At 31.4% G+C, this 23,419-nt stretch overlaps 6 protein-coding genes across 7 annotated transcripts; 1 reads left to right on the top strand and 5 right to left on the bottom strand.

Annotated features, from left to right (window-relative positions):
• Nucleotides 1-1,240: 1,240 nt before the first annotated feature.
• Nucleotides 1,241-3,177, bottom strand: LOC114169852 (tropinone reductase-like). Its single transcript, XM_028055178.2, has 5 exons — nucleotides 2,909-3,177; nucleotides 2,510-2,717; nucleotides 2,159-2,378; nucleotides 1,936-2,042; nucleotides 1,241-1,829 (listed from the first exon to the last, which is right to left on the bottom strand). Exons 1-5 carry the CDS (start codon nucleotides 2,995-2,997, stop codon nucleotides 1,650-1,652), a joined length of 804 nt encoding a protein of 267 aa, XP_027910979.1. The 5' UTR covers nucleotides 2,998-3,177; the 3' UTR covers nucleotides 1,241-1,649.
• A 1,280-nt stretch (nucleotides 3,178-4,457) lies between these two features.
• LOC114169850 (tropinone reductase homolog At5g06060-like) lies at nucleotides 4,458-5,767 on the bottom strand. Its single transcript, XM_085669032.1, has 4 exons — nucleotides 5,576-5,767; nucleotides 5,225-5,444; nucleotides 5,015-5,121; nucleotides 4,458-4,912 (listed from the first exon to the last, which is right to left on the bottom strand). The coding sequence occupies exons 2-4, from the start codon at nucleotides 5,373-5,375 to the stop codon at nucleotides 4,730-4,732; spliced, it is 441 nt and encodes a 146-aa protein (XP_085525158.1). The 5' UTR covers nucleotides 5,376-5,444; nucleotides 5,576-5,767; the 3' UTR covers nucleotides 4,458-4,729.
• A 1,472-nt stretch (nucleotides 5,768-7,239) lies between these two features.
• LOC114169846 (tropinone reductase homolog At5g06060-like) lies at nucleotides 7,240-9,213 on the bottom strand. Its single transcript, XM_028055171.2, has 5 exons — nucleotides 8,850-9,213; nucleotides 8,542-8,749; nucleotides 8,027-8,243; nucleotides 7,818-7,924; nucleotides 7,240-7,671 (listed from the first exon to the last, which is right to left on the bottom strand). Exons 1-5 carry the CDS (start codon nucleotides 9,038-9,040, stop codon nucleotides 7,480-7,482), a joined length of 915 nt encoding a protein of 304 aa, XP_027910972.1. The 5' UTR covers nucleotides 9,041-9,213; the 3' UTR covers nucleotides 7,240-7,479.
• A 481-nt stretch (nucleotides 9,214-9,694) lies between these two features.
• LOC114169853 (tropinone reductase homolog At5g06060-like) lies at nucleotides 9,695-11,398 on the bottom strand. The gene is made up of 5 exons (XM_028055179.2): nucleotides 11,232-11,398; nucleotides 10,730-10,937; nucleotides 10,379-10,598; nucleotides 10,178-10,284; nucleotides 9,695-10,076 (listed from the first exon to the last, which is right to left on the bottom strand). The coding sequence occupies exons 1-5, from the start codon at nucleotides 11,309-11,311 to the stop codon at nucleotides 9,894-9,896; spliced, it is 798 nt and encodes a 265-aa protein (XP_027910980.1). The 5' UTR covers nucleotides 11,312-11,398; the 3' UTR covers nucleotides 9,695-9,893.
• Nucleotides 11,399-13,356: 1,958 nt separating this feature from the next.
• On the bottom strand, nucleotides 13,357-15,113 carry LOC114169847 (tropinone reductase-like). 2 transcript variants are annotated; one of them, XM_028055172.2, is made up of 5 exons: nucleotides 14,829-15,113; nucleotides 14,434-14,641; nucleotides 14,084-14,303; nucleotides 13,897-14,003; nucleotides 13,357-13,793 (listed from the first exon to the last, which is right to left on the bottom strand). In XM_028055172.2, exons 1-5 carry the CDS (start codon nucleotides 14,915-14,917, stop codon nucleotides 13,611-13,613), a joined length of 807 nt encoding a protein of 268 aa, XP_027910973.1. In that variant the 5' UTR covers nucleotides 14,918-15,113; the 3' UTR covers nucleotides 13,357-13,610. The 2 variants fall into 2 exon arrangements, with proteins under 2 accessions (XP_027910973.1, XP_027910974.1); XM_028055173.2 differs by having other exon boundaries at nucleotides 14,434-14,755; nucleotides 14,829-15,108.
• Nucleotides 15,114-20,227: 5,114 nt separating this feature from the next.
• LOC114170729 (uncharacterized) lies at nucleotides 20,228-20,972 on the top strand. The gene has a single exon (XM_028056276.2). It carries the CDS (start codon nucleotides 20,274-20,276, stop codon nucleotides 20,820-20,822), a length of 549 nt encoding a protein of 182 aa, XP_027912077.1. The 5' UTR covers nucleotides 20,228-20,273; the 3' UTR covers nucleotides 20,823-20,972.
• The last annotated feature ends 2,447 nt before the right edge of the window (nucleotides 20,973-23,419 follow it).

The following is a 23,419-nucleotide window of genomic DNA, read 5'->3' as shown; positions in this document are numbered from 1 at the left end:
TAAAGTGATGGCTGCTGAATCTCACTGGTTTTCAGAGTAGTTGTTCGGAATAATTCAAATATGATTTATAAAAATAAAATTGACAAAGTTATACGTCAATATAAAAAAGAAAGATCCGTATATTTATTGTTTTAATATTTTAGATGAAAAATAATGAAAACTTTTACGTGATGTGACATATATGTATAATTACTTGCATGAGTCTTTTGATAAAAATAAGGACAATGATATTTTAATTTTTTTTTAATTTATTATTTTAATCATCTTTAATTATTTATTTTAATTTTTTTTAGTGTGATATCATAATTGAAAAATGATTAAAATAATAGTTAAAAATAAAACAAAAAGATTAAAATATCAATATAAAAAAAATAAACCCATCCGTAGCCGACTGGTCAATTGTTTGAAAGTAAGTGAGTGTTATTTTCTCTTTCTTTGTTTCTAATCGTTTGTCATGTCTCTACTGTCTTCTTTTTTAAAGTTGGATGAGGATTCTTTGTCCTATTCTATTTCTGGTGGAGAATCTCTCAAACTTGTCAAATGCAGAAAGTAAATTATATTAGTTGTGTAAATAAATGCCCATCAAAAACCAAATCAGTTTAAGATCCTTATCTTGGAAAAATCAGACATAATTTGACTAATGTAAGAGTATAATGAGATAGATGAAGAGTATAGGCCATTAAATTAGTTACCACATGACATTATAAAAGTTGAGATAAATATTATATAGTAATAATTCAAATAAAGTTATTAATAACATAATAGTTAGGGTAAAAAAGTATAAATATTATTGATGATATTATAGACAGTAGAAGTACACTCAACCTTTCAAATGCATCTGTCCTAATAATATAAATATATATATATATATATATTTATCTTTCAACCAATAATTCTGCTTAGATTATATCTTTAAAGTGTAACTCTATTTTATTCTTTACGATTTCACTGAAATAAAAACTCTACCCACTTTTTACTCAATTATAAAACTTCTTAGGCTAAGTTTTCTTTTGATTTGTTACCACTAACTTTTTCTCTTCGTAAATTGATCTGCTAACAAGTTTTTTAACTCTGAATTACTTTAAATACATTAACCAACGTTCTTCTTGCTCGATTGTTACTTCCATCAACACTAGTTTTTTAAGAGGAAATTTCATCCATTCTAATAATCTATAGAGTTTTACTTGTCTCAACTTGAGTTTCACTGTGACTGAAACTATATTTGAAGTTGAAGTTTGAGTTTTAAGGTGAAAACAAGCACTGACTTTTATTACCATCGAACAATAAACATCACACATTCCCAAATACATTTAACATAGCGAGAGTTACAACTTATTGTGAATTCAAACACACACCCATAAACAGAAACTAGGAAAGTACACTCATTTAAATTACTCGTAACAAAACACAAAAACCAGTACAATGAGAGTGTAACTGACATAGCACAGAAATGGTGGAAACAAGGCTAGATATGGAGGAATTAAGATTCTTTGGTGGATTTTTTTGGTGTAGATATTCTGCTGTGCCTTTAAATATAAGAGGATGATCACTGATTTTAAAGTTCTAAAATATACTAAAAAGTTTTTAAAGTACTGTAGTATATTTTTAATGTTCAACAAACACAACACCAATCAGTAAAAAATCTGAACTCAAACATGGAGGCCCTTCACAGCGTAGCCGCCATCAACACAAATGATCTGTCCTGTGATGTAGGAGGCTGCAGGCGAGCACAGAAATGCCACCAACGAAGACACCTCCTCTGCCTCTCCAATCCGTGCCAGAGGGGTTTGAGAAACTACAGCATTCATAAGTGTTTCCTCTTTAAAGTGCTTCAAGAACAAAACACAATAACATGATGCCCTCAGTCCAGAGAAAAAAAAAACAAAACAAAAAACAACAATAATTATACACTAACAATGCAAACAAAATGGTTACCTTGTCCCCGAGAGGAGTTCTAATTGGCCCTGGTGCAACACAATTGGTCCTTATGTTGTCTTTCGCCCATTCACATGCCAAATTTTTTGTCACTTGGTTCATTGCTCCTGCATGCCAATTACGTGCACCTTTTCAAATTACCAGCTACAGTTGCCTAGTTTTTACTACTCATTACAATCTCTAACTAGCTAACTCTACCGCATGGAATGCAGTGAACAATCACCTTTTGTTGCACTATATACAACCGATACTATATTTGTAGCTACAAAACTAGCAACCGCGGATATGAAAATGATACTTGCAGCTTCTGAAGCTTTTAGGAGAGGATATGCAAGTTGGCTTAAGTGGAAACCAGATTCAAGATTCGTATTCATCAGAAATGCGAAATCTTCTGCTGTGAAATCCAGGGTCTGTTTCTGTATGTTTGTTCCCACGTTGTTTACCTAAATCCATTCACATATATTAACGAAAAAGAATGTTTTAGTCCTACAAGTTGGATCCCGAATTAATTCTCATTTTTGTCATAGTTAGACAAGTTTTAGTATGAAAAGGTGAAAAATGAACATGTCATTACAAGGATATTGAGTTTTCCATTGAACTGAGATGAGACTCGAGCTATGAGTTCTTCTCTTTCTACACGAGAGGCCACGTCACAGACCGAACCGGTTACTCGGTACCCTTTTGTAGTCCATTCCTTCAAGGATTCATTGAGTTCAGCTTCGTTCCGAGAACAAGTGTGCACAGTGGCCCCAAGCTGTGCCAACTCCTCCACAATAGCATATCTATATATATACATATGAGAGGAATGAATGGTGAGAAACAAAAACCAAAATTCATGCAAGACCTACCCTCTTACTTTCTGCAATCTTAATCACTATAGTTCATTCATACAACCATGTTTGCTTTGTAGAAATCACCAAACATTACAAATGAAATGAAGAAAAGTGGAAGAAGAAGAAGGTAGTAAAGTTACCCGATTCCTTTGGATCCACCGGTGACCAGTGCTGTCATTCCCTGCAAACACCACTTACTGCTTTTGCTTCCACTGTTTCTCTCACCCATCTTTTTTATCTGTTCAATGAAGAAGATGATATGATATGATGAATTTGCTGCATGAATCTGAGTGCGTTTTCGGTATTTATAATCACAACTTAGTTCTTTCTGTAAGCATAAAGTGAAGGCCGGTTAACATCATTGGTTATCCGAGTAGCCGATTGTTCAATTATTTGAAAGTAAGTTACAGATATTTTCTCTAATCGCTTGTCATATTTCTACTGTTTTATTTTTCGAAAATCATGAATGTGGACACTAGGATGAGGGTTTCGATTTCTGGTGGAGAATTTTCCATCTCCCTGCTTCATATTTTGTCAAATGTAGAGTCACGCGCATGTGTAATGAATGCTTTGATATAGAACAGAAAAAGTTACTGTATGATGATGTAAAGTATTATTAGACGTTCCAACAAAAATTGGACACTGAAAAGTCACCAATAACAGAAAATTCAGAGAGGATAAGAAGGCCAGAGAAGAAACCTTCTCTTCTCTCACTCTCCATTCTTTTCTGCTCTTGTACGAGGTGTCCCTTTCATGCAACCATCTCTTCCTCTTTGTTATCTACTCCTTCAATAATTTTTCACTTAGGTCTCTTACGCCATCAAAATCAAATCATTTTAAAATCTGCATCTTGGAAAAATCAGACACAATTTGACTTATGTAAGACTATAATGAGATTGATTTTGATAAACTGTGAAATATACACTATTTGAATAAGGCGATACACACACATTAAAATATATATACACACATTAACCACTGTATTATTGTCATTTTATTTATAAGAATTGAGATAAACATGTAGTAATAATTCAAATAAAGTTATTAATAACATTAATAGCTAGTGTAAAAAATATAAATATTATTGATGAGGTATGTTGGATTCAACTCGAACTCTATTTGACTTAGACACGGCTTGACCTGGATTCAACATGAACAACCTACTAAATTTGGTCGTGACCCAACTTTATTTATGTTAACCTAAGACCAACTCGCACAAACTGATTTATGAGTTGGTCTTTTTCAATGGAGCTTTTGATGTTATTTTGATCCTGTGAACTTTTTCTTATATAGCCCCAACTCACGTGGATCAAAACCAAATCTTGTGCACTAGACCAGATTGAAAACTTTATCATGAATAAAAAAAATGTCTTCAAAATCCTTTTGTTGAATGTTTGGAATGCAGTTAAAAGCCTCTTTATTAGAAGATGTATGCATGAATTCATAAATAATTATGATAGTTACTTTTAATCTCATGCATGTATATATTATAAATACATATTATGTAACTAAAAATTTACAATTACAGTAATAATTTCTTGATAAATTGATCCGCTAACAAGTTTATTAAGTGATTTATAACTCAAACTATTTTAAATACTTTCACAGACGTTGTTCATTTTTCACTTCCATCTACACTAGTGTTTTAACAAGAAATTTCATCCATGCTAACCTTAACTTGGGGTTGGGTGACTGAAACTATATTTCACATTGAAGTTTGAGTTTTAAGGTGAAAACAAGCACTGAGTTTTATTGCTATCAAACAATACACATCACACATTCCAAAATACATTTGACATACCACTTTCTCACTGCGAGACTCACAACACAACTAATTGTGAATTCAAGCACACACCCATAGACTGAACCTAGGAAAGCAGTGTTAATTAATTCTTAACATGACACAGAAACGAATACAATCAGAGTGTAACTGACTTAACACAGAAAATTTGAAAACAAGGCTACAACATATTGAGGCCGTTCACAGTGAAGCCGCCATCAACACAGATGGTCTGTCCTGTAATGTATGATGCTGCAGACAAGCACAGAAATGCCACCAACGAAGACACCTCCTCTGCCTCTCCAATCCGTCCCAGAGGGATTTGAGAAATTACAGCATTCATAGCTGTTTCCTCTTTACAGAGCTTCAACAACACAACACAATACCATGATGTCCTCAGTCCACAGAAAAAACAAAACAAATGACAACAACAATCATGCACTAACATTGCCAACAAAAATGTTACCTTTTCCAGAAGAGGGGTTCTAATTGGCCCTGGTGCAATACAATTAGTCCTTATGTTATCTTTGGCCCATTCACATGCCAAATTTTTTGTCATTTGGTTCATTGCTCCTGCATGCCAATTACGTACCCGTTTTCAAATTGGCTAGTTTTTACTACTCATTACAATCTCTAGTTAGCTAACTATACCACATGAAATGCAATGAAAAATCACCTTTTGTTGCACTATAAATAACGGATACTAAGTTTATAGCCACAACACCAGCAATGGAAGATATGAAAATGATACTTGCAGATTCTGAAGCTTTTAGGAGAGGATGTGCAAGCTGGCTCAAGTGGAAACCAGATTCAAGATTCGTATTCATCAGAAATGCGAAATCCTCCGCTGTGAAATCCAGGGTCTGTTTCTGTATGTTTGTTCCCACGTTGTTTACCTAAATCCATTCACATATATTAACGAAAAAGAATGTTTTAGTCCTAGAAGTTGGATCCCAAATTTGTTCTTATTCTTGTCATAGTTAGACAAGATTTAGTATGAAAAGGTGAAAAATGAACATGTCATTACAAGGATATTGAGTTTTCCATTGAACTGAGATGAGACTCGAGCTATGAGTTCTTCTCTTTCTACACAGAGAGGCCACGTCACAGACCGAACCGGTTATTCGGTATCCTTTTGTAGTCCATTCCTTCAAGGATTCATTGAGGTCAGCTTCGTTCCGGGAACAAGTGTGTACAGTGGCCCCAAGCTGTGCCAACTCCTCCACGATAGCATATCTATATATATACATATGAGAGGAATGAATGGTGAGAAACAAAAACCAAAATTCATGCAAGACCTACCCTCTTGTTTTCAGCAATTATTAATCACTATAGTTCATTGATACAACCATGTTTGTTTTGCAGAAATCACCAAACAATTACAAATCAATTATGTCCACTAGCCCTTTGTTGCTGTTAACGATTTGAAATTAAGTATAGAACATATATGTTGTAGGAATGAAAAATGAAATGGAAAAAAAGTGGAAGAAGCAGAAGGTAGTAAAGTTACCCGATTCCTTTGGATCCACCGGTGACCAGTGCTGTCATTCCCTGCAAACACCACCTACTGCTTTTGCTACCATTGTTACTCTCACCCATTTTCTTTCTCTCTATAATGAAGGAGATTATATGATAGATGAATTTGCTGAATGAATCTGAATGCGTTTTTTTGTATTTATAACCACAACTTAGTTAGTTCTGTAAGCATAAAGTGATGGCTGCTTAACATCATTGGTTTTCCTAGTAGCCGATTGTTCAATTGCTTGACATTAAGTTACAGATATTTTCTCTATTTCTTTCTTTCCCTCTAATCACTTGTCATATTTCTACTGTTTTCTTTTGTCCTGTTCTATTTCTGGTGGAGAATTTTTCCTTCTCCCTGTTTTTTGTCAAAACTTTGAAACTTTGTATGTTGTTGATGCAAGATCAAATGCCAACTTTGCCTCTAGTCGCCATTCATTATTTAACTGCAGTTAGTGCATGTTATACTAAATGTTCATTTTCGGGGTCATGACACCGATGCCGCTTATAGAATAAGGTTTATAATTTTTATTACAAGAGGAAATTTAACTTTTTCTATAATTACAAGTTAATACATCAATGTACCGTTAAAAGTTGCCTTTGGCATTGGTTATACCTCATGTACCAAATGAAATCAATTAAATGGTGTCATATAGTTGTGTTATCTTAGATTCTTAAAAAATTGTGATTAGCAAGGGAATGTGTGCATGATTAGTGTTATCATTGAGGAGAGTAAACTTGAATTTTAGAACACAATAGATTCTGTTTTTAAGTGAAATAGAGTTTTATTTGGAAATTTTATAACAAAATTTTATATTAAATATCAATATATATTTTTTATTAATGTTATCTTGATGACCACATCACAGGTACCAAGTTTAAAATGATTCACAATTATGTTTTTAATAAAGAATAATTGTTATCCTAAAAGGAATTAATTTTTAAATTTACAAAATTTTGTAAATTTAAACCACTTTACACAAAATTTTTACATATGATCTAGTATTATTTTCTAAAAAATTGAAAAGTTCAGCTATGAGTTACAAAAGATTCAGAGACCATAGACACCTAGTGGTTGGAAACTACCAACCAATTTCTCATCAAATACAGGTTATGTCAAACCTTTGCTTAAACCAGAACCATGTTGATCAGTAAACAGAGTTACCAAAATGAATGAAACAAGTTATTGGAAATCTTCCATGTTATAGCACAACCAGTACATTGCGGTTTAGTAAACAAAAATAATTGCATTTGCAGAGTCCAGAACCTTGGAAGTGCGTACCAGCGGTTGGTCAGAGGACTAACTCTTGAAAGCTTGACAGAAATGTAGAGAACCATGCCAAATGCTCCAGACGAATGGTGATGGAGAGGAAAATTAGTAAGGAGGGTGCATGATATAAGCAGCAGGTCTTAGAACTGCGTTGTTGGGTAGAAACCATTCACGGACATTCCTCCATCAATACAAATAATCTGACCAGTGATGTATGATGATGCTGGTAGGCAAAGAAACGCAACAACAGAAGACACTTCTGCTGGATCTCCTAGGCGCCTAAGAGGAGTTCTAGAGTACACTTCTTCCAGATAGTCTTTGTTGCTGAGCACCTAAAAGAAGAGGGTAAAGTTATATAACTTTGACATCTGGTCACTACATTAGATTTTTGTGTTTTAGAGCACCATGAAATGACATTAATGAGTGTCATAAGCAGCTCATTCTAACCAATGGTTACAGGATAAAGCAGAAGAACAACCTGCTCTACCATTGAAGTTCTGATGTACCAAGGTGCCACTGCATTACTCCTTATATTGTCTTTTGCCCACTCACAAGCTAGATTTCTTGTAAGTTGATTAATTGCCCCTATATATCAGAAAGAAAATAAACCTTCAAAATTTGATAAACTCATCAACATCACAGCATTTGTTAAACAAGCTGCAATACAGCATCGAGCATGCAAATTACCTTTTGTTGCTCCTTGAACAGACATTGACTTTAGCGAGACAAAACCAGAAACAGAAGAAACAAACACAACACTTCCCATTCCCGATGCTTTCAAATGTGGATATGCAAGTTGACATATGTGAAAGACAGATCCCAAATTGGTATCAATAAGAGTGGAAAACTCTGTACTAGTGAAGTCTGTCACCGGTTTCCGAATGTTTGTCCCTACATTGTTTATCTATACATCAAATTTATCAGGTTAGCAGGGACATCTACATTAATAAGGCTTACTAATCCAAAGTAAACCCCCAAGTAATCCAGAAACACTGTTGTAACAGGACTAAACATCTAGGGTTGGTAAAATAAATTATCAGTGTCGTGTAACCGATAGGCCTAACAATTACTAGAACAAACTCTGGTACTGTCTAATGAGTTGCTTTTGAGCCTTGAAGTTAGTTAATAATATAAGATTAGTCTCCGCTTCTATGCACCATTTTACACCATTATTCAATAGGTTATTTTTAACGACAACTTACAAGGATGTTGAGTTTCCCGTTGAAAAGAGAGGAAACAGACTCCATGAGCGCCTCCCTCTGCTTTGGAACTGATACATCACAAACTGAGCCAGTGACCTCAAAACCCGAATCATTCCATTTCTTCAGGCATTCAGTGAGATCGTGTTCGTTCCTGGCACAGGTATGAACTCTGGCTCCAAACCCCGTCAGTTCCTCCACAATGGCACGCCTTTAACATGTCTCGACAGAAATCACAAGTTAAATTATGATGAGATTAAAAGGGTCGGAATTAAAATGAAACACGGGTGTGAAAGTAGAAATGTTGATACCCTATTCCGCGAGTTCCACCAGTGACGAGAGCTGTCATGCCCTGAAGAGTCCACCTTTGCTGTGTGGACTGGCTCCGAATGCAATTGGACTTTGATTTTTTTCTTCCATGATTGAAAATGAAAGAGGTGGTAGTGCGGTTTGACGGTAATGGAAGATAAGAAGTTGGATTTATGAGGGAATTCATATGCATTTTGTTCTAATCACAGGAAAATCATGCCATCATGCCATCGGGATTGTTCTTTTTAAGGTAATTTGATTTTCTAGTACAGACAGCGTTATCTAGGACTGGGAAAACTTGATTCAAAGGATTCTGTGTGTTTATAGATGGCTGAGGTTTCTTTTTTTCTTTTTGGATCGTCTTGTGGAAAATTATTGAGCAAATACAACTTGAATCATGAGAGATTTTATATTTAATTTAACGAATTTTACTCATGAGTTTTTGCTAGGAAATTTTTGTTACTAACTTTTAATTATTATTCTTGTTTAACGAATTTCGCTATAAAATTATCATTTCTCTTACTGATAATTTGTAATTGGTTCAACTATTCTCCTTCAAAATTAGATCAAATTGCTTCCTTTCTCAGGATCAATCGCTCTTTGGCTCATTTTCATTTGCCACTAAAATACAGCGAATTATTGAAATAATTGAAAATTAACTCATTTTAAGAAGCAATGAGTTAATATATTTCTATTCATTCATTTTAAATAAAAATTGAAATTAATACTTTTTTAAAATTTTGATCTAATTTAATTTAAAAAATTAATGAATTCAATTTTTTTAACCAAATAATAGAGTTATTCTTAGGACAGAGAAAATAATATTTTTAACATGATAACCCGTATCTCACAATAAATCTCACACATTCCAAAATACCTTTAACATACTACATTCTCACTGTGAGACTCTGCTAATTGTAAATTCATATACAAACCCATAAACCGAACCTAGGAAAGTACAACCTATGAACTTATTCTTAACAAGACAAAGAAAACCAAGACAATCAGAGTGTAACTGAATTAAGACCAAAAGTGTCAAAACAAAGCTAGAATAAATTGAGGCCGTTCACAGTGAATCCACCATCAACACAAATGGTCTGTCCTGTAATGTAAGATGCTGCAGGTAAGCACAGGAATGCCACCAACGAAGCCACCTCCTCTGCCTCTCCAATCCGTCCCAGAGGGGTTTTAGAAATTACAGCATTCATAAGTGTGTCCTCCGTACAGTGCTTCAGGAACATAACACAACAATATGATGCTCTCAGTCCAGAGTAAAAAAAAACAAATGACAAGAATAATCATACACTAACATTGCCAACAAAAGTGTTACCTTTTCCAGAAGAGGGGTTCTAATTGGCCCTGGTGCAACACAATTAGTCCTTATGTTGTCTCTCGCCCATTCACATGCCAAATTTTTTGTCACTTGGTTTATTGCACCTGCATGCCAATTACAAACACTTGGATAATTTTTACTACTCACTACAATCTCTACCTAGCTAACTCTACCACATGGAATGTAATGAACAATCACCTTTTGTTGCACCATATATAATGGATCCTGAGTTTATAGCTACAACACCAGCAATGGATGATATGAAAATGATACTTGCAGCTTCTGAAGCTTTTAGGAGAGGATATGCAAGTTGGCTTAAGTGGAAACAAGATTCAAGATTCGTATTCACCAGAAATGAGAAATCTTCCGCTGTTAAATCCAGGGTTCGTTTCTCTAGGTTTGCTCCCACATTGTTTACCTTAAATCCATTCACAAATATTAACGAAAAAGAATGTTATAGTTCTGCAAGTTGAATTAAAAATTAGTTGTTTTTCTTGTCATATTTAGACGATGAAATATGAAAAGGTGAAAGAAAAAGCATGTGATTACAAGGATGTTGAGTTTTCCATTGAAGTGAGAGGAGACTCTAGCTATGAGTTCTTCTCTGTCTGCACGAGAGGTGACGTCACAGACAGAACCGGTTACTGTGTATCCTTTTGTGGTCCATTGGTTCAAGGATTCACTGAGTTCAGCTTGGTTCCGAGAGCAGGTGTGTACAGTAGCCCCAAGCTCCGCCAACTGCTCCACGATAGAATATCTATATACATATATGAGAGGAATGAATGGAGAAAAGAGAAATATATACAAAATTTCATGCAAGATCTACCCTCTTCTTTTCTGCAATTATTAATCAGCATAGTTCATTGATACAACCATGTTTGCTTTGTAGATATACTCTATGGTCTATCGTCAGACCATCATCGCTTGTTCTTAATACACCTGATCGATGATCCGACGGTAAACCATACAGCACAGCAGTAGAAAGCACCAAACAGTTACAAATAAAATGAAGAAAAGTGGAAGAAGAAGAAGAAGAAGGTAGTAAAGTTACCCGATTCCTTTGGATCCACCGGTGACCAATGCTGTCATTCCCTGCAAACACCACCTGCTGCTACTGTTTCTCTCACCCATCTTTTTTCTCTCTACAATGAAGAAGATGATATGATATGATGAATTTTCTGAATGAATCTGAATTCGTTTATGTATTTTATAATCACAAATTTATTCCTGTTTGAGAATTTTTCCTTTCTTATGTTTTGAGTCAAAACTTTGAAACTTTGTATGGTGTTGATGCAAGATCAAATACCAACTTTGCCTCCAGTAGTCATTCATGATTGACCTTGGGTAATGCATGTTATACTAAATGTTCAATTTTAATTAAAACACTTTTTCAGAATACAACAATCTACAATTTGCTTGGAATATTCAAAATAGAACTTTCTTTTACGGGGAAATGACACAGATGCTGCTTATAACTTTTTTATAAATGGTGTTAGATTCTTAAAAAATTATGATTTGCAAGGGAATATAAAGTGTGCATGATTAGTGTTATCATTAAAGAGAATAAACTTGAATTTCAGAACACAATAGATGCTGTTTTTTAAGCGAATTAGAGTTTTATTTTGACAAATTTTAAAACAAAAGTTTACATTAAATTAATATCAACGTATATTTGCTATTGATGTTATCTCGATGATCACATCACATGTACCAAATTTTAAATGATTCACAATTATGTTATAAAGATTAGTTCTTATCATAAAATGGATTAATTTTTAAATTTATTAAACTTTGTAAATTTAAACCAGTTTATATGACATATGATTCAGTATTATTTTCTAAAAAATTGAAAAGTTTAGCTATGAATTTCAAAAAGTTGAGAACCATGTCACTTAGAAGTCGTTGTTGGGTAGAAACCATTCGCGGACATCCCTCCATCATGATTAAATAATTTTTTTAAATATCTTTTAAATGTTTTAAAATTCGAATTTAAAATATCATATGATTAAATAATTGTTTTAAATATCCTTTGAAAATTCTTCCATATGCGTAACTTTCTTTCTGCATCCATGTGATGGTAGAGTTTGGATAACAAACGCGTGTTTCATTTTCTCAAACATGAAGCAATGAATAAACGAAACTGTGTAAACAGGTACAATAATCTTAAGAGGCTGCTAGTTTTCAAAGCATTTGTTATTAGAGCTAAAATATGTTAGATTGTTTTAAAATCTAAATCGAATTTAAGTTTTTATAATAGTTTATTTTATTGAAGAAAAAAAAGTGACGTTTTTAAGCTATTTATGAAACTTTTTTTAACCTACTAAAGTGATTTAGTAGAAGCAATATAAATAATAATTTTCTTTGTAATATTGAAAGAAACAAACAAACTAGTACATAAATGATGTGAAAATTAGATAAGATGTTATAAAGTTTGGTGATATGATTTTGATAACTTATCCTCTTGATTTATATTTTAAGAATGATTTATTGAGAAGGTTTTATATTAAGTAGACTCGATTCAATTTTATATAAATAATTTTCACCACGATATTTAAAATCTTAATACAATGAATTTTGAAATCTTTTTTTTATATATTGTTTTATGGGATAAATATATTTTTTGTCCATTAATTTTATGTGAAAATTGAAATTAATTTTTTTTCGTAATTTTAAATTAATTTACTCTTTCATATTTAAAAATGTGTGAAATTAGTCTTCTTAACTAAATTTTGTTAAGATTATTGAAGAGAGTCTAATTTCAATTTTTACTTAAACTTGAGGCAACAAAACATATTTAACTCATGTTTTATATTCAAAGTGATACTTAAACTCAAACCCAAAATATTTAGGCAACGAATTTGTAAGTCTTTCTTTCTTATATTTTGCTTAACTTTGTTATTTCTACTCGATATAACACCAAAACTTATAGTTGAATTTTTTGATAATAGTATGAGAGTTGAAAGTTTGTAAGTCTCTATAATCCTTAAGGTAAATAAGATTATGAGAATAGATCATAATTTATCAATTAAATATAACATGATGATTAATGATAGACTATAGACTTTATTAAGAAACAATTATTATAAAAAATATATTAAAATCATCCATTCCAACGATTTATAATGCTTACCTTAACTTGAGGTTGGACGTGACTAAAACTATATTTCACATTGAAGTTTGAGTTTTAAGGTGAAAACAAGCACCGAGTTTTATTGCTATCAGACAAAAAAACATCACACATTCTATAATACATTTAACATACCACACTCTCATTGCGAGAATCAACTAATTGCTAATTCAAACACAACCACATATTGAATCTACGAAATCACACTCTGTTAATTTATTCTGTTAATTTATTATTAACATGTTACAGAAACCAATACAATCAGAGTGTAACTGACTTAACATAGAGAATGTCGAAACAAGTTTACAATATATGGAGGCCGTTGACAGTGAAGCCGCCATCAACACAAATGGTCTGTCCTGTAATGTAAGAAGCTGCAGGCAAGCACAGAAATGCCACCAACGAAGACACCTCCTCTGCCTCTCCGATCCGTCCCAGAGGGGTTTGAGAAAGTACAACATTCATAACTGTGTCCTCTTTAGAGTGCTTCAACAACACAACACAATACCATGATGTCCTCAGTCCACACAAAAAACAAAAACAAATGACAACAATAATCATGCACTAACATTGCCAACAAAAATGTTACCTTTTCCAGAAGAGGGGTTCTAATTGGCCCTGGTGCAATACAATTAGTCCTTATGTTGTCTCTCGCCCATTCACATGCCAAATTTTTTGTCACTTGGTTTATTGCTCCTGCATGCCAATTAAATACACTTGGATAATTTTTACTACTCACTACAATCTCTACCACGTGAACTGCAATGAAAAATCACCTTTTGCTGCACTATATATAACGGATGCTAAGTTTGTAGCCACAACACCAGCAATCGCGGATATGAAAATGATACTTGCAGCTTCTGAAGCTTTTAGGAGAGGATATGCAAGCTGGCTTAAATGGAAAGCAGATTCAAGATTCGTGTTGATCAGAAATGCGAAATCTTCCGCTGTTAAATCCAGGGTCTGTTTCTGTACGTTTGTTCCCACATTGTTTACCTAAATCCATTCACAAATATTAACGAAAAAGAATGTTTTAGTCCTACAAGTTGGATCCCGAATTAGTTCTCATTCTTGTGATAGTTAGACAAGTTTTAGTATGAAAAGGTGAAAAAAGAACATGTCCTACAAGGATATTGAGTTTTCCATTGAACTGAGATGAGACTGTGGCTATGAGCTCTTCTCTGTTAACGCGAGAGGTCACGTCACAGACCGAACCGGTTACTCTGTATCCTTTTGTGCTCCATTCGTTCAAGGATTCATTGAGTTCAGCTTCGTTCCGAGAGCAAGTGTGCACAGTGGCTCCAAGCTGTGCCAACTCCTCCACAATAGCATATCTATATACATACATATGAATGATGAGAAACAAAAACAAAAATTCATTCAAGACCTACCCTCTTGTTTTCTGCAATTATTCACCAGAATAGTTCATTGATACAACCGTGTTTACTCTGTAGAAATCACTATTTTGTTGTTAACCACTTGAAATTAAGTACAAAAAGTGGAAGAAGGTAGAAAAGTTACCCGATTCCTCTGGATCCACCTGTGACCAGTGCTGTCATTCCCTGCAAACACCACCTGCTGCTTTTGCTTCCACTGTTTCTCTCACCCATCTTTTTTCTCTCTTCAATGAAGGATATGATATAATGAATTTGTTGAATGAATCTGAATTCGTTTTCTGTATTTATAATCACAAATTTTCTTCCTGGTGGAGAATTTTTCCTTTCTTCTGTTTTGAGTCAAAACCTTGTATGTTGTTGATGCAATATCAAATACCAACTTTGGCTCTGGTCGTCATTGATGATATAACTTTAGTATAATGATTGCGTTTTCTGTATTTATAATCACAACTTAATTAGTTCTATAAGCATAAAGTGATGGCTGCTGAATCTCATTCGCTTTCTGAGTAGTTGTTCGGTATCATTCAAATGAGTTATAAAAATGAAATTGACAAAGTTATACATCAATATAAAAAGAAAGATCGGTAAATTTATTGTTTTAATATTTCAGATTAAAATGTATAATCTCTCGTACGAGCCCCTCAATAAAAAATAAACCCATCCGTAGCCGACTGGTCAATTGTTTGAAAGTATCAAAAATATTTTTTGACAAATATTTTGATGATAAAGTAATTAAATAGAGTAATTTTTTATTTTTTTATGGAAGTTAAAAAAATAAAGTAATAAAATTTTGGATTTTTTTTTTTACAAAAATGTTGATCGTCAAAGTTTGTTAAACTAAAGTATTTTACGCTGTTAGAATAAGGGGATGCCTTAATTTTAGACATTTTTGTTTCCTAACTAATTCTAAAGCTATCCCATTAAAATTCATTAAGCTTCTATCTCATATTTCTATGAAATGATAAAGTTAAATTACATCAGTTTAACTTACATAAACTACTACCGTCACTAATTTTTAACATGATAGTTTGTTCTCATACTTCGTTATTAAATTAAAAGTTCTTTTCATAAATTATTTATACAAAAACTGATATTATCTAAAACTAATTAGTATCCATGCAAACATTAATCTTAGTATTGTTGTCAAGTATTCGAATATATATGCGTTTATCGTTAAAATGAAATTAACAAAAATATGCAGTTAGTTTTTCTAAAATTAAGGTTGTATTGGATTTTGTTTTATTTTTAAAATTAATTTTCAAAATGCAATTAAATAATATTCCTATTGGTGGAGATAGTAAAAACTTCAAAGTAGCGCGTGACATAGATAGAGAAAGGTTGGATAAGATTGAAAAAAATATCTCGATTATTTTTTTTCTTTAATTAATTGTGATATTTGTTTTCTGCTGGTCTTTTCGAAATGTCTTTATAAGTTTTAATCTTATAATTAAATTAACTAAAAGAAGCTAATATAAGATCTGGAACTTAATCATACTAAAGTTATTTTTCAAAATTGTCCTCAATAATTTTCCAATTTTAATAATATTAGATATGAGAAGTTAATTGCTAGGTAGAATAAAGCCATTTTAAAATTTCGTTTCCAAACTTAGAAAAAAAATAAAAAAGAATAAAACTAACTAAAATATTAGTTTCATTGTCATAATAAACTTTCAAATATAAAGATAAAAAGTTTTTGAGAATTTTATCATCGTAATGAAAATTGATTGGACTTCTAAATTTTGTATAGCTTGTGATAGTTTTTAGGTTTTTTTCCAATAAAGAAAAAAAAAACTCGATCCTTTGAAAAATATCTTAAAAAGTCATATTGACCTCTTTCGATGCAAAGAGATAAAAGAAGAAGAATTTCTGTGTGATCCTATTAATTATAAGAGTTTCTGTCTGTGACAGCTAACAATTTACTTAGATAATAGAGAAGAAAATTGTGAAAGAAACTAATTTTAATTTTACCATAAATTAAATATAAAATAATTTGTTACAAAGTAAACAAATATTTATATGTCACTTATCTTCAAACCTTTGACTATATAAATGGATTATAGGTCATGTGAACCTTTAATATTATGTACTGAACAATATGAAAGAGTTTTGATAAGTCTTTTAATGTAGTGGGATTTAACCAGAGCTTAAGAAAGTGACTTATTATCTACTTTGAACTTTTATCCTCCAAGTTTTATATCTAGTTATCTATTATATAAAGTACTAATAAATTTCAATTCTATTTAATTTTTGAATAAAAAAAGTAAAAATAATAAAGATATAAATACTTGTTCATACTTTACCAATCTGAATTGAAAATCATTCTCTGGAAGAGAGAAAGACGATGTTAGATTTTTCTTCTTTTACATCCTCATGATTTTAATATGTATAACAGATTAGAGTTATAGTAAATTAAGTTAAGGAAAAAGATTATGTAATATTACAAACTATTTTGACCTTCACCACATACATAAGGAGTACAAATTTATCATATTCAAATCAATTAATTATTTTCAACAATTTCATATGGCATTTATATAATACATTATACTAACTAGCAACCAGTATTAGGAATATATTGACTTTATTTTCAAGAATATCATAAATTTATGAAAGAAAAAAAAATCACTGTAAAATATATTTTTCCTATCAAAACTCAAACTCCTTGAATATTTTCCAAATATAAGTTTCTTACACAACCAAAAATATTTTACCAAAAAGTCTATATTATGTACTCAAAGATATTAAAAAACAGTATTAACCAACTTTATTTACCTTTAACACTTGTTTATCCAAGCTTAAACTCTCAAAATCACAACTGCATATCACAAAAAAGTTAATCTTATATATATAAAATCTCTAATTAACAAATCTAAATATATTACTATATATGTTCTTAAAATAATAGAGATTGACCTTTATGCAAGAAACATCACATGCAAACTCAAACTTACAATCTTTCACATAAAATTAATTTAAGAAAAAAAAGTAAATGAAAAAAAAAAACTTACTCAAAAATAACTTTTGATCAGAATAATGTTCTACTTTCTACTAAGATAATTCATATATATGAAAAAAATGAATAATTTATCTCAAATTAAAATAAAAAATAAATAAATAAATAAGTTTGTAAAAATAATGATTTTTTAAAATAAATTTTGAATAATTACATTTTTTATTTATACACCTTTTAACTTAATTAATAAAAATATTGCGACATATATATTAACCTAATAAGTTTTACTGTTACACGAATTAACTTAATTCCTAAAAAGAAAGACACGTATGAAGCAGATATTTTCTATGATGTAGACTTTGACTTTAGAGTATATGTAAATGGTCCAATATAAAATTATATGTTCTACATTACTATGAACTTTGACAAAGTCTACAAAGGTATTATGTACAGTGACAATCTGCAAAATATTCGTTATACATCACAATTTATTCGATTTTTGTTGAACATCTTATCTTCATCCTTCAAATTTGCTTCACCTTCCAACAACATCAACACCTTTCTATTTTGAAGTTTGACTTTCTCCTAAAATATCATGTAGTACATGTCAGTTTACAAGAAAAGAAACAAAACTATATATTCAAAGTTTGGGAGCTTCATTCTCTTAAATTTTTACAATTTCAATTTAGACACCCATATATTGTTACAAGTCCTACATCGACTAGAAATAAGACAATTTTATAGTATATAAGTAAGGTACAAACCTCACTTTTCAAACTGATTTTGTAGAATTGAGTTAGACTTAAAATTCATTCCTAATCTAATATGATATCAGAACCACCTGACATTTTGTCCTACCCAGGTTACCCTAATTAATTTCGTCTGCATTTATACATATGCATGTAGATGTATACTGCATCAGCATTGATATATACATAGTAAAGTTTGAAATCTAATTGGAATATTAATGAAAAGGTTGTAGCAGTTTCCAAGTGGAAGACGTTCATGGCTGGCTATGTTGTGTTCTATGGTTTTCCAGCTATCAATTCTTTCCTTTTATTGTTTCATATTTTGCTTCGAATTTAATGTTAAGGACGGCTAAACAACACTCTCTTTCACTAAAGCTATCAAATTTTAAATTAATACTATTACTATAATCACTTCTCTTAGTTGTTAACATGCATAGATTAAAACACCTTTGATCTATTTCTAATTCAATTCTATGCATAAATTAACCCCTCATTCTCTCTGTATTTTCTTCTAACTATGTTGTTAATGTAAAATATTTATTGATTTTGTTAATATGAATATTTGGAAAAAATCTTGCTAATCAGAATATATTCTTCTTTTTTAATCGGAATTCAAGATCTTAATTAAAAAATCTGACTCCGGTTCCATTTCTCGTCAACAACACACACACACACTAACAATCATTTTTATTTTACTTGGGTGGCTACCACAAATATCATTGCAAACTAAATAGTATATTAACATTTTAATAAAAGTAACTAGTTTTAATATGGGACGGGTGAATAAAATATTCAAAATTTCTGACTATTTTCTTAATCAAATGGTCATATGTCGTAGACAATTGCGTGATTTCTAAGGTGACCTTTTCATCTTGGGAGAGAAACCAATCTGACTTAAAATAAATATTATTTTACTCTCACAAAACATTTGTCCTCTTTGTCTTAACTTTCTTCATTTGGATCTTTGTAATAAGCTAGAACAATTATTACTTTTTTAAGTAATTACTATTTGAAAAAAAAAAGTTAGCTTCTAAACTATTTAATAATTGTTAAAGAGATTCTCAAACTAAAAATAATAATTCAGTCCTTAATTGAGTACTTTTCTTTCCAATTAATGTCTCCAGAATTTTTAAAACTGCTACTAAATATCATTTTCTGTCAGTTTCACTGTCAGAAACTAATCTATGTAGACTACAAAGGACGTTTCCACATTCATTCTACATGTAAAAGCAACATTCTGAGAAGTTCCTTTGGCAGAAGAATCTTTTTCTTACATTTCAATAAGAAAAAATGTTAGTCTATTTTGAAACTAAAATCATTGGAGAAAAAAAAACACAAAAAAAGACTGCAGAACTGCTTAAAACAGTTCTAAAATTTGATTCATCTATAGTAAAAGCAGTGAAGTATGTTTTGTGATCCATCTAGAAATTAGACAACTTAGAAGAGAAGTCACATAAGAGGAATATACGGTTAAACGAAGCTACGTATAGTTAATTAAATACATGGTACAAGTTTAAAAATGATTGTTTGACAGTAACATGAATTGTGAGTTTGTGAGACAACATTTGAATCTAACGTAGGCCGAAAGCCAGAAGCCAAAATGCAAGTTGTCTGGAATATATATATACTTGACCCAGTAGTTTTTGAAGCCTTAAGCTATTTTGTCCTTTGCAACAACTCAAGCTGTAAAACATATTCAGGAAGTTACATTCTCATTACATTGCACTTTCATAAAATAATAATTACATGAAAGCAGGCCTTTCTATGTATAAAACCACCGCTATCTGCTTTTGTTGACCATCTCTTTTCCTATCTACACACTATATTTTCATTCTTTCTTTCTTTCCAAGTTGAAACTGATCCAAAAATGGAATCTGATCATCATCATCATCACCAACATCACCAACAACCAGCAATATCTGAAAATCCCTCTGATGGGGAGGACCAAGGTGCAACTCACGTGACATCCAGATCCTACGAGTGCAACTTCTGCAGGAGGGGCTTCTCCAATGCACAAGCACTTGGGGGGCACATGAACATACATAGGAAAGACAAAGCCAAGCTCAAGCAACAACAATCTTCAAATCAACCATCTTTCGACAAGGTTGTCCCCCCACAGGATCAGACCAAGTCTGGTGAAGAACGCAACACGCCAAAATGGAATTGGAATGTGTCTCAAGAAGAACATGAACATGAACATGCCTCCTCGAGAGGTTCTCACACAAGGCACCAGCTTCCGCTCTTCGAAGAATCACCAACCAGCAGTGAAACAGTACTGAAGCCGCAAGCTCAAAATACCACTGAAGGAGCCTTGTTATCTACCCGAGATTCATCGTTGAAGTTGGACCTTGAACTCAGACTGGGACTTGAACCGCAGGATTCGTCACCAGAAACGGGTACAAGAAATTTTTTTTGAGTTCGATCTTTGGGACACTGTTGTTTGTAGATGTCCACGAACCCCCTTTTTTTTTCCTTGGTGAAAAGAGCTCATAAACTGTTTGATTTTGTTCTCGCGAGTTTACCCTTTGAATTAATTTTATACATGGTTGTAAAATTACTACTTTTATACAACATTTTCTGCTTTTCTGCAAAATATGTATATGATATTTACTGCTTTGTTCTGGGTACAATTTCTGGGTCTTGAACTAAATTCATTGCACCACAAACCCTATATAGATCTAGTCTGTTCATATATATTCGACTCAGTACACACAAGCAGCAATTGATGATACCCTTGTCTGATGTATGGAAATTATGCTTTTCTAATTAATATGATGTTGGTGATTAAGGAGTTAAGACATGAATATCATCGATAACCTCGTCAGAACAAATTAAATGTGTATTTTGTTTACATACAAGATTTTATTCTCGATTAGAACCAAGTGATAGCCTTGTTCTCATCAACCACTTAGTGAATCGATAAGAACAAGGCAATCTATTAGCTGTATACTTTACAGTATCTTATATACTTTGGATTAATCTACTTATTATACAGTTTATTATACATATATAAATTCTAAATTCTCTCCATGGACACTTCATTCATACTTAATGAATCTATCATTTTAACTTTTCTTCATCCATAGCTTCTTCATTATATCTTTATGGTTCCAGAAAATGCTAAAAGTTATCGTTCTCTGAATATATATATAGCTATAAATTGTTATCTCCACTTTTATTATGTGTGATTTGTGTAATAGTGTGATATGTCTCAGTGACCACATTTTGTTTGGCAACATTTGACCTAGTGATAGAATACCAATGTGCACTGAATAATTATTTTAGAGACATCAACCTTGTTCTTGTTTTAGGACATTAACTTTACCAGTCAGCTTCACAGTTCTTTTTGTAAGTTTTTTGTACAAATGTTTCTAGGTGCCCATAGTATATGATAAAACCTATAATTTATAAGCTTAGAATATTCCATTTTTGTAAGATACTATATATGCACCTTAAACACGATTATTACCTTGTCTCTTCACATCAACATATGATTATTAACATAACTCATCACCTAAACCTATTCAACTAGATGACATAGAAACCAGTCCGAGTCCATGATCAACATTATTAGAATTATATATGCATATATTGAAGTATCCTAAATATTCCACTTAATATAATTTTTTTGCTATAAAAAAGACATTCACAATGAAGTTTTTTAACTTTTTATTTTTCAAAAAAGCATTTATATGAAGGACTCACATCTCAAGGATGTACATAAGTACTTAATTTTTCTTCTTTTTTTTTCTTCAAATGCAAACATTTACTTTGGAGTTTGTAGGTATTAATATGAGATTATCTTGTTGAGTTTTGTTGAAGATGGATCATTATACTTCAGAACAATACAACTGAATCCTTAACACCTTAATTTCTACCGCCATTTTTTTTTCTTTTTACAATAAAGAATAAAATTTAATTAAGTAGAGCACTTGAAGGATCCTTTAACTCTTATACAAAAAACACACTGTTGATACATAGTTTAGCAAGAAAGAACCATCAACCAAAACTTACTTAGAACAAAGAGGTAACCTTAATATATTACCATGACACTAGAGCATATACAAGAATATAAACAAAATATATATTATAGTGGAAGTTGGGGTTTTCTAATAAATCTTTCAAATTTTACGATTTCAACTTTTTCATATACTCAATATTATATATACTGACATTAAAGATTTAAATTGAATTTTAAAGTTAAGCAATGACATTTAGACTTTACATTTTTTATAAAATATATTACCATTACTATTATTATTATTATTATTAATATTTATTTTATTATTGTGAAGATAATTATTTGTATTTTTATATAAATGTTATATTTTGTTTATTCCTCTTAAAAACATTTATATAATTATTATTTTTAATTTTGAAACAAGATGATAGTTTTTTTGCTTTTGCTATATAATTTTATCACGAATGATTTGTGAATTAAATATTATTTATTAAGCTTTCTTAATATGATAAAGAAAGAAAGCAAATTCGTGATCCAAGTCTATTCAATTATGTGGCATGGCATCCCACATTAATAATCAAGCCCTTTACCATTTTTTCCTTACCAATTCTAAATGAAGAAACATTACCACTTATTATAACTTTTCCTTTATATCCTAAGTAAGCATTGACTTTAAGAGGTTTTTTAGACAATAAGTCCAGAGATGATTGTTGTACATTATTGTCGATCTTGTTAGAGATCTCATATTCATCACTCACATGTCTCACATCACAAAAATTCTTGTAAATGTTTAATATTTTGGTCTAAAGTTTTAGTCAAAGTGTCATTTAATGTTATTGTCAACAAGAATAGAGACAAGACTACATTGAGTTGGGAGCATTAGTCTCCCTTTGATTACTACAATTTCAATCTTTTTATATGTTATAATGAATAAACTGATATTGAGAAATAAATTCTATTTTTGTAATTAAAAAATATTTAACTTTTACTTATTTTGTTTTTCCCATAAAATATTTTCATTACAATTATGGTTATATAATGTTCTTTCTTTT

Source organism: Vigna unguiculata, chromosome 11, assembly GCF_037176805.1.
Source record: "Vigna unguiculata cultivar grain cowpea cultivar isolate G323 ecotype 2 chromosome 11, ASM3717680v1, whole genome shotgun sequence".
NCBI classification, from domain to species: Eukaryota; Viridiplantae; Streptophyta; class Magnoliopsida; order Fabales; family Fabaceae; genus Vigna; species Vigna unguiculata.
The sequence above is the reverse complement of the archived record's forward strand: the minus strand, read 5'-3'. Positions and strand labels throughout refer to the sequence as shown.